The sequence below is a fragment of the Rhinolophus hipposideros genome (assembly GCF_964194185.1).
Source record: "Rhinolophus hipposideros genome assembly, chromosome: 16".
Taxonomy (NCBI): domain Eukaryota; kingdom Metazoa; phylum Chordata; class Mammalia; order Chiroptera; family Rhinolophidae; genus Rhinolophus; species Rhinolophus hipposideros.
This window is the reverse complement of record NC_138062.1, coordinates 61282812-61293632: the sequence shown is the minus strand read 5'-3', so window position 1 is coordinate 61293632 and position 10821 is coordinate 61282812. Positions and strand designations below refer to the sequence as shown.

The 10821-nt window shown below is 55.0% G+C and overlaps 1 protein-coding gene across 1 annotated transcript; it reads right to left on the bottom strand.

Annotated features, from left to right (window-relative positions):
• Positions 1 to 222: 222 nt before the first annotated feature.
• On the bottom strand, positions 223 to 9106 carry SPMAP2 (sperm microtubule associated protein 2; the record flags this gene model as incomplete). Its single annotated transcript, XM_081077418.1, has 8 exons — positions 223 to 1452; positions 4603 to 4762; positions 5617 to 5734; positions 6827 to 6896; positions 7790 to 7851; positions 8207 to 8278; positions 8525 to 8717; positions 9058 to 9106. The coding sequence occupies 8 exons, from the start codon at positions 9104 to 9106 to the stop codon at positions 1214 to 1216; spliced, it is 963 nt and encodes a 320-aa protein (XP_080933544.1). The 3' UTR covers positions 223 to 1213.
• Positions 9107 to 10821: the final 1715 nt, after the last annotated feature.

Genomic DNA, 10821 nt, shown 5'->3' with positions numbered 1-10821 from the left:
TGATTGCTGATAACCGCACCTGCGCAGGGAGCTCAGGTCCCGTTTCATCGCTCCAGTCCTGCGGCTAAACCCCGCGTTACAGGTGAGGAAACTGAGGCCCGGAGTGACGGCCCACCCAGTGCAGTAAGTGATAAACACGGGATTGCGACTGCAGTGTGAGCAGCGTGGTTCTGGAACTTGCAGCACCTGTGCAGCAGTAACGAGCCGTCTAGTGAGCCGGAGAGCCGAGGGGGGGGCGCGCGGAACGCGCCTTCGGGAGAGCTTTGAGCATCAGGGCGCCGAAGTGCTGACCGGGCGGGCGGGGGCGACACACTCGAACCGAGGACCGCTTGGCCCTGCAGTCTTTCGTCGTCGTTGTTGATTAACTGATTAAATACTTGGGGACCGTTTGCACGTTCTGAACCTGTGCTAGGCTCTGGGGGAGAGTTTGAACGGGACACTCCTAACGGGTTCGCTACATTTTAAATTTCAGACTGACCTGTGCTGTGAGCATCAGGAAAGAAGATGTGTGGACAGCAAGAGAGGAAGCAGGGAGGCCAGGGAGGAAGCGCTGGCCCGGCAGAGACCTCATGCGGGACTGCAGTGGGCGGGGAGGGGACAGATGAGGGGACTACCCCCACAGGATACTCGGAAAGCCTGCAGGTGTACAGAAGGTCTTCTCCCAGATTCCTGACTTGCACAAATGAGTGCATGGCGGTTCCCAATGGAAGAATGGAATGGGCAGGGGGACCCAGAAACCCCACCCCTTCCCAGCTACCCACCAGCAGAACGCTGAGTCAGGTGCTTGGGTCTGATGGGGGCATGAGAACAAGGCACTTTTCTTAGGCCAGCGGTGAGAGAGCAGAGCAATAGTGGGGGTAGGGGGTCGGTTGTATTGTGGGGGTCACACCAAGCCTGAAGTGCTTGTGGACACCCGTGATCCAGTTGGAGAAGCTAGTCAGGACATAAGAGATTCAGAGGGAAGATGTTGGTGTTAAGACAGAGGCTGACGCCTGACATCGCAGAAGCCTGAGATAGCGCATGAAAGTGACTTCGACAAATGGCAGGGTGGCTGCAAACATAAGTATTATTATTTCCCTCCACCTATCCATTAGGCCTTCCAGCCCGCCCTCCCTCCTCCAGGCGAAACCGCTCAGAGCCAGCCACACATGCAAGGTGAGGGTGCATTTGGGTGTTTACTGGGATGGGACCTCAGGGGCCAAGCCTGGGTCACTCATACTTTTTTGGTGATGCTCTTAGGGGTGGCAAGCTCATACAGGCGAGGGGACACCTGAGCCACCAAGGCGGCCCGGGAGATGTAATAGGGGTCGTAGCCTTCGTTGAGATCCTTGCGAAATCTGGGCTTGGCCAGGGAGATGACCCGGGGACTGGCCACCGCCTTCTTGGTGACGTCCAGCACCCTCCAGTGTGGATCTCGGTCAGGAACACACTTCTCTGACTGGGCCTTCGGCACTGAGGGGACAGGAGAGACGGGCAGCGTTCAGCACCGGAGCCTGGATGTGCAGCCGCTCACATCCCTAAGCTCAACGGGCCCAGCAATGTTTTCAAGTTCAATGGCCTATCCAGCGATGGAGGAATGGGCAAACTCAAGTGGCCCATCTATAGAGGAATGGATAAATAAAGTGGTCTGTCCACAGACTGAAGTGTCACTCAGCCATGTGAAGGAGGGAGGCACTGACACTCGCCACAACGTGGATGGACCCTGAACACTCGGTGCTCATGAGAAAAGCCAGGTACACAGGCCACACAGTGTGTGATTCCACTTATGGGAAATGTCCAGAACAGGTGCGTTCACAGACGTGAAGTGGGTTAGTGGTTGTCAGGAGCTAGGGAGTGACCACTAATTGGGGATTTCTCTTTGGAGTGATGGAACGTTCTAAAATTTATTGTAGTCATGGGCACACAACTCTGAATGTACTAAAAACGATTGAGTTGTACATTTTAATTTTTATGGAAGTATAATGAATTGTACACTTTAAAAAGGGTGACTTGTAAAGAAAAAAATATTTCAAATGGCCATAGGTCCCAGTCAGGGGGACTCAGAGGGACTGGCCAAAAATGCTTTGAAGGCCAACGTGAGGAGAGGGCTCCGTGTGCCCTTTCACACCCTCTCCTCCCTCAGATGTCATGATGGGAGGGGCAGCGAGCAATGGCTGCAGGAGGCATTGCCCCCTGGCTGATCCTACAGGCACCTTGGGTGGAGCAAGGGGGCAGCTCCCTGGACATGCAGGCCTTTCAGGACTCAGCCTCCCACCGCGATCCCCTGGGCTCCTGCCATCACTGCCCAGCTGCCTGCAGCCTCAGCCAGGCCCTCGGGAGTACCGGTGACATGGCCCCCACCAGCCACCTATGACTAGGGAGTGCCTAATATAGGCTTGAGTTTTATTCTAGTTAATTTGAATGAAATCAATTAACTTATTTAGACCAACCAATTGATTGATTTGTACATCACTGAGAGCCACACGTGGCCAGTGGCTGTTGTCATGCATGGAGCTCAGAGGTGGACCCCTGAGGCTCAGCCAGGCCCCCTTCTCACCACTTCTCTGTTCCCCCCCCCCTCCTTACGGGCCTGCTTGGGGGACTAGAAGGGTGGTGGTCACCGGTGCCACTGCCTTAGCCTCGTGTCGGGGGCCTCCGGGACCCTTGACTTGGAGGGGTGCTACAGCCTCTGTTCCAAACCCCTCTTTGCTCAGAGCCTTTGTGCAAATGGCAAGACAGGTGCCATCTCGCTGGAGGGGCCCTTGCTGTAAAGAAAGTGGGGTTCCTTCCAGCAAGCACAAGCCCACACAGGGCCGACTACTGGGCAAGGCCATCGAAGCTGGACCACAACTTTGCCAGGCAGATGACCGTCCCTTCCAAAGGGAAGGGGGCCAAACATTCGGGCCTCGGTAGCCCCTTGGGGTGCTGAGAAGGCCATGCCCAGAATCTAACCTTCTTTGAACTCCTCTGCGAGAATTCTGGAGCACTTCCACCATTGTGAGATCTGGGCTTCTAAGCTCTGTTGACCACAACAGTGGTGACTGACCACTGCTACACCGCACACGTGTAAAACACACAGAGAAACAAAACAGCCGCAGACTTGCTCCCACCCACACAGTCCATGCAATTCGTTTGTCATTTCACTTTTTAAAATGCTGGTCACACCCATTAATGCGTGCAAGTTTCTTGTTTGAAACGCACAACCTACACTGTTCTTACACACTCGCGCATGGATGTATAATTACAGGTCCATCTGAAACATGCCAATACTAAGGGAATGGGTAAATGAGTGAATAAAACAGACAGAAGACCCTCTGAGCAAAGTTAAAAGAACAGACTGACCAGGGAGAAGTTATTGTACAACATGCTCAGCAAAGGATTTGTGACCATCTGATATAAAGAGCTGCCCTCAATCAATAACCAGAGACACAGGAAACAGGAACCTGGAGAAATGAGAGCAGAGTGAACCCAAAGAGCCAACCACACACTCTGGCAATTCTGTGCCGGAAGGAGGGGACACACAGTCTCTCTAAAGCTTCTGACGTTGTGGGCCTGGCACTTAACAGACCACAAAGGATAAACAGATGCATAAATGTGAAGTATGTCAGAACATGACAGGGGACCACAGAAAACGCAAGGAGAGCAGTGCAGAGGGCACACAGATGCCCAGTGGTGGGCCCAGGCTGGGGTTACACAGAGTGCTCGGAGAGGCCTCACCCAGACAGCAGATGGGAGCCCCGCCCCACAGAAGGCACAGGGGTGAGCCATGCTGGTCCGGGGACAGTGTTTCAGGCAGCAGGAGTGGAGCGCAGGGGGGTGCCAGGGGACAGGTCACAAAGGCCGGTTGGCCTGCTGAGTGAGCCCTGGGAGGGTTGTAAGCAGGAAAGGGCAGCATCCAACTTAAATTCAGCAAGATCCCTGTGGCTGCACATGGCAAATAGGTGAAGGTGGCCCCGGGGACTGGGCCAGAGGTGACACAAAGGGGTTGTGGGGTGGGGGACAGTGGGTAGGTTCTCATGCACAGAAGGCAGAGCCCGCAGGAGTATTGGCCATGGGGTGTGAAGGGAGGGGTCGGGCAGGGAGAGCGCCTGGGAGAAGTATGCTCACAGGCACACGTGTGGCTGTGTATGCTTGTGGGTCTGTGTGTACCTCCGCGTTACACCCAGAAGGCAACAAACTACATTATTGTTGGGTGATGGGATTCTTTTCTTCTTTAAGCTCTTCTACATTTTCCAAATTCTCTATAACTAGCACACGTTACTGTTGTCATGGGAGGACAGCGTATTTCGTTTGTTTTAAAGGACGGAACAGAATCAGGCCACTATTTCAAAGTTGCCCTTGCACCTCCGCTTGGCTCCCTCATCCCTAACCCTGTAGCCCTCGACTTCCTTATCTGCACCCACTTGTTCTGCTAGGAGACCCATTCACACAGCTCTTAGCCTCAGGACCATGACCCTGGGGACCTGTGAGGTCCAGCTCGTCCGTAGGGGTTTAACAGCTGGTCTACAGTCCGAGAGAGACACGGAGAGGCAGACACAAATCTGGCAGAAGCAGGCCTAACGTCCAGGTCTTCTGACCATTCCCCACCCCATCCAGTGGGGAAGGACACGAGGATCTACTTACTGGCCAAGTGAAGAAGCCGGTTGTAGTCTGACACATGTGGCTTGGGTTTCGGCACAGGGTCCCACTTTTCCAACAGGGTGGCTGGCGTCCTGGGCTTTGCCAGCTGGAGAGTCCTTGCACTGGGGATGGCCATCTGGGCTGCCCTGGACACCTGGGACACCTGGAAACAGAATGAGAGGGGAAGGACTCTGGACTGAAACAAGCCCAGAAGCAACACCAAAAGGCGGAAGACTGGGAGGAAGTAGGTCTGCACTGTGTTCAGCAAAGGCTCAGTGGTTATCGTAGGTAAAGAGCTCTAAATCCAGAAGCCCAAGAATCCGCAGGGGACTGGGCCACCCTTCTAGAAGAGAAGCCTAAATCATCCATCATCCTCTCTGTCGGCCAGGGAAATGTAAATTAGAACAACAAAATATCAGTCCAAACCAACAAGTGTGGCAAAAACAGAAAAGTCTGACACTGGTGGGACCCTGTCAAAAATGTGGGAGGCGACGTGCCCTCATGCATGGCTGGCGGGGCAGGACCGTAGCACAAGTACTTCAGAGCGCGCTTCACCCGTCTCAGGAGAAGCTGAGCACATGCTCACGCGAGCATTGCCACGTAGCTGCCTCAGCGGGGCACAGGGCTTGAGTGCAATGCTGCTCCCTGCTGCTGCAAACACCCTCATCACCCATCAACAGGGGCCAAGTAAACTAACTGGCATGTTCGAAGGACAGAGAGTGAGCTGGCAGTTACGTAAGATGTTGTTTCATATGAGCATGTAGTGCTGTAAAAATAGTGAGGGGACAAGCAAGAAATAAGATGCTGCATATGTATATTAAAAACATGATGATTGTGGTTTATGGGTCTCTGTGTGCACTAAGTATAAACGGAAATAAGGCAGAGCTGGCCAGAGTCACACGTCTTTTGCTCTGGAGTCTGTTCCCATTTGTCCATCTAGACCCCTGATCCCAGCCCACTGAGAGTGGGCAGAGCCCCAACGGCTGAGGGGAACCCCAGGGAGAGGGAGGCACCTACCTGAGACATGTTTATGCTCCAAATGTTATTCCGGACTTTTGGTGTGGCCAGTTCCCTCAGGCGACTAGACGCTTGATGTTCCAAGGTGGACCGAGGGATGGGCCAGATGGGCATAGTCCTAAGGGACAGCCACATTTGAGACACTAGCTTAGCCGTGGGGGAGACATGTCTGTGCTTGTGTGTGCATGTGTGTGTGCATGTGTGTGGGTATGTGTGTGTGTGGTGTGATCTCTTTCTCAGTTCCTCTGATGCTGGGTATACAGGAGAACCTAGGGGAGTGGAGGGTTTGGAAAACACCTCCAAGACGAGACTCATAAAAGAAACCCTAATGGGAGCCCCTAAGTGTTCTCAAGGCTGGAGCTACCCTGTCCTGAAGCCGTCCTCATATCCGGTCACTGGGACTGCGGTCAATGACAAGAATGCAAGGGACAATAGTGTGTGTCTGCAGAAAACTGGGAAAGTGAACTTCTGCTGAGTCTCCTGAGGTCGGGCCTTAGCTGTGCCTCTGCTCCAGAAATTAAGCTATGTTTCATTGATCTAAGGCAGACTTTTCTTCTTTTCACATCAGCTTATATGATAAATGCCACCAGCCAAGACGTCACGGACTCCCCAGTTGTCTCTGCCTGTGTGCAGACATAGCTGTTCCCACTGAAATAACCTCAGTCAAGTTATGTGCATTCTTGGTTTACAGATGTTAAGTTTAACTGCAGTGTAAATTATCTTCAGATTACACTGTGATTCGGCATTCAAGTGAAAAGTTGTTTTCACAAAAACAGCCTTAAAAACAGTGTGTGGAACATGTCAACATCTCTGAGTCAAAAAAATGACTTGAAACCTTCAGACACACTCCAACTAACTTAGTTCAGTTACACTTTCCTTTTTATATATGCATTAGAAGGAGTAATCAAAATGAACTCTAAAGATCACTTTCAACAAGCATGAAAGTTTAGGTGATAAGAAGGAATTGTGTCATAAATTGTGCATGATGGCAGTAAGTAACATGCCGAAGCACTCATTCTGGCAGGCGCCATGCTAAGTGCCTTTTGTGTAGGGTCCCCACTACTACCTGTTGTGCAGGTGGACAGCTGAGGTCTCTAGGGTCTTGGACTATTGCGTCCTGGCACCTGAGCGCTCCCCATCTGCACTCTATCAAGGGAGGGGGAAGGTTTTCTGCCCAGCTGCCAAGAGCCCACCGGGCCCCCTCCCTCACCTGCTGCTGTTGTAAAACTCTGAGTAGAACCTTTTAGGCCGGGCCAGTTCCTCCACTCGGCGGGACACCGCTGCACAAATGGGAAACAGCCCCAACTTTAAACTTGCCTGCCCCCAGGGCTTTCCTTCCCACGGAGCAACTTCCCATGTGCTAAAGCAAGACCGCATCCAGACAGCTCAGTGCCAGACATCTTGTGCAGAGATAACTTTTGCTGTCAGCATTCTGGGGACAGCAGGGTCAGAGGCCTGAAGTCCCTTACTCACAGCGCCCAGGATGGAGCTGGCAGGGCTGGAATGGGAGCTCAGGCCCTGAGTCCCTCCATGGGGCTCCTGCGGCACCAACAACCCACTGGTGGGGAAAGTGGATCTGGCCCTGAAGTTTGTACAAGCCTAGGGTTGCCAGGTTAGTGTCCACTGTGGGGAGATGTTAAACCCAACTGAGAACCTGCTCTGTTCCTTCTCCCCTTAATTAGTTTTATTTGAAGGGATCCATTGCTCTCAAGGAGGTGGAAGCCCTTGCGGGAGGGAAGCAAAGGGTCCTTTTGTACAGTGAATAATAACCCCATCTTGGCTGTGATGCAAACCGGGGTTTCCCCTGGAGGGTTTGCCCCATACCCTTCACCCCCAGGACCAGCCTCCAGCTGGCTCTGGCTCCCCAGGGGACAGAGTCAAGAGATGAGCTCCCTGGATGGGGGGGCAGGGACAGATACACTGAGAGATGGAGGATGGGGGAGAAATGGCAGGGACCCCAGAAGATTAGGGCTCGGGGAGGCCCTGACGCAGCCCCCACTGGAGCCAGGCAAAGGTCTGGGTGACATGGAGGTGGCCCAGCCCCAGAAGAGCAGGAGCAGCCTGTCAGAAAGGGTGGCCAGGTGCCAGCGCTGGGACAAGGGCCACCTCTGACCAACGCCTGACCCAGGAGGCCTCTAACGGAGAAGTGGAGGTGCTGGGCGCCCCAACCTACCGGGCATCGTGACAGTGAGGGTGGTATCTTCAAGAAACCTCTCCGTCCAGTACACAGATGGCCTGGAATACACCCGGGCATGGCTCAGGGCAAGGGGAGCAGGATACAGCCTTCCTGCGCCCTGCTCTGAAACAGAACTCAGGGCACCCCATAAACAGGTGCACAGACAGGGTAGCTGGGGCATAATGGGGTGGCGAGACCAGTGGGAAGGGAGGGGACAATGGAGACGCAGGAGAAGGGCAGACTCGGAAAAGTCTTACAGTCACCGGGAAATGTAGATTATTTTGAGCAAGGCTGGTGTTCAGAGAAGGGGGGAGCCAGAAAAAGAAGGCAAAAGTAAGAAAAGGGCCCCAGGGCCTGGCTGTTTCCCCCCAACTTGGGCAGAACACAGAGAAAGGAGACGCCCCTGGGACTCACCAGTAGACACAGAACTGCAAGGTCCTCATGCATGGGGCGATCCAGGCATAGCCCTTACAGCAGCACCCCATCCTGCGAGGACACAGGCCCAGCCCCCACCTTGCTCTGTGGCTCCCACTTGCTCAACACCTTGCTGTCCGTGGCCGGCATCTAGAGGCCACCATGGACCATTGTGCCCCCCAACTTCTCTCCGTTTGCACCCTGACTTCTCACCCCAAGTTTATTGTATGGGTGACCAACGGGACTCCCTGGGGCTGCTCTCCACCTCATGGACCCCCCACCCCTGCCTCCAGTGAGGCCACCAGCCTGCCACCGCACCTGTCTTTCAAGACGTGCCAGTTGGTCTTGGGTTTTGCCAGTTCGAAGAGCCGCCTGTCCTTCTTCCTCCTTCTGGCCATGGAGGTGCTGGGGAACCTCTGGGTGATGGACAGCCGGCTGTGGGGAGTTGGGTGGTGAGGCTGCAGCTGCTGGCTTTCCAGCCCCGGAATCTCCTCGCCCTCCGAAGGGGCCTCTGGGGGGAGGGGGCGCGAATTCTGGTGGCAGAAGCCGTGGACTGCAGTCCTAGCTCCAGTGGCACCAGACTTGTGACCCTGGCCAGGTGGCCCACTCCCTCCACTGTGCAATGGAAGAGAAATTTGCCCACCCCTCCCAGGATGGCCGATTTCTCAGCTCGTGCATGTCTCGGCCCTGAGGAGGAGTGGGCCACAGAGAGGCCTCAGGGAGCCCTCAGACAATGGGCTCAAAGGTCCTCCCCAGCCCCTGTTACTGCACCCATGATATCAGAGGTCACTTTGGCAGACATCTGTCTGCGGTATGGGAGGTGACACCAAAGAGGGCACCGGCTGACCCACGGGGCTGCTTCTTGCCTGGCTGGCCATAGTCGAGAAGAGCCCAGAACATGGCCCGGCTGAAGGACAAGGCCCCGCACAGACTAAGTCACAGCGGAGACAGCACTTGGCTCTTTCCAGGACGGCACCCCTGGCCAAAAATCACTCCCCACAAATGCTTAATTCACCAGTTCCCAGTTTGCCCAGGATATGTCCCCCAGACGTCCTAACCATCCTAACCGGCTGTGGCAATGTGTGGGCTTGGACTGGTTGCGGCTTCCGAGCTGGGGGATGTCCCCTTTTCTTTTTCTCTCTGTCAGACTGGGGGCCACCTCTCCTGACCTCTCAGCTCTGCCATCTGAATGCTGTCTGACTCCAAAACGGGAACTGTTGTAGGGTTTTCCACCGTTACCCACTTGCTGCCTGGACGGGTTGTGTTTGCCGACTTTGCCTCAGAGACCAGTGAGGGTGCTGCCCGCATGGCCCCGGGAGGACCCAGCCTGCGGCACTGCCCCAGGGCCATGGGCTGGGTGCGGGCACACTGCTCCCTCCCCTCCACCCGAGTCCACCCCCTGCCACCTCATCTCGGGCACGGCATCCTCCTCATCTTTGTCCAGAACACTCGCCAGCTGCAGGATGGCCTCTCCTGGGTCCCTGTCATCCAGGAATTCTTCCCCGGCCAACTCCTCGGGGGGAATTTCCTCTTCTTGGTCTTTGAAGCCCAGCACCCCACCATCCAAGTCCTGGTATTCGGGGTCCTTGGACCCTGGACTCTCAGGCTCAGCACTCTGGAGGGCCGGGCCATCATCATCCGGCCCCCTTTCTGACCTGCCCTTAGCCTCCGAGTGGTGGTTGTGAGTCAAACTTTGCCGGTGGTCCCCCATGGACAGGGCCCTCCCCAGTCCAGCACTCTTGCTCCCAAATCACCCAGGTGTCACCGGGCAACAGGACAATGGCCTGGCCACATTCTCGGTGTCCGCATTCCACTCTGCAGGTGCCCATTGCCAGGTACTGCTCACGCTCTGCCAGTCTGGACCCCTCACTCACCCTCCCCTGTCACTGCCTTCCTGTTCCAGAAGCAAGCCAGGCATGTCCCCTGCTCAGTGCTTTTGCACTTGCTGGTCCCTCTGCCCACACACGTCCCAGGCAGGCTCCTCCTCAGAAAGGCAGCCCTATTTCCGAGTCTCTCTGCGTGCCAGCATCTAGTTTGATTTCTCCACGGCGTTTGGCCTCATCTACAACAATATTGACTTGTTTTCTTCTCGACCTTGTAGAAAGTCACCTCCCAGACCAGGGGCTGATGTCCCATTCTGCATGTCCTAGTGCCTAGAAGGTGCCCGGCCCACAGAAGGCTCTGGGGAAGAGCAGCTGAGTGAGTGGTTAGATTGGGGGCAAGCTCCGCGCTGGAGCAGACATGACTGCATCCCACGTGGCTTCCTGGTAAGAGACGCTTTGGCTCAGACCAGAGGAAGTGTTGGCAGTTACAGTCACCAGTGGTCCTGCCCCTCCCAGGACTGCTCTGGGAATGAGACCTGAGGAGCGTCTGCAGGGCTCTCCTAGGAATGGCTGCTCTCACTTGACAGGAGACATGAGGAAAAGACCCGGCTCCACTTCTTGGTTATTTACGGGGCCGCCTGTGATGTCTGAAGCTAAGGCGGCCATTCTGTGACCATGAGACCTGCTTGTCCAAGGACAGTGAGCTGAAGGGCAGGTCTTTGGTGGCATCACTGAGCCTATAAACTTGACAGCCCTGGAGACTTCTCTGTGTGTGAGCTTCCTAGACAGGAG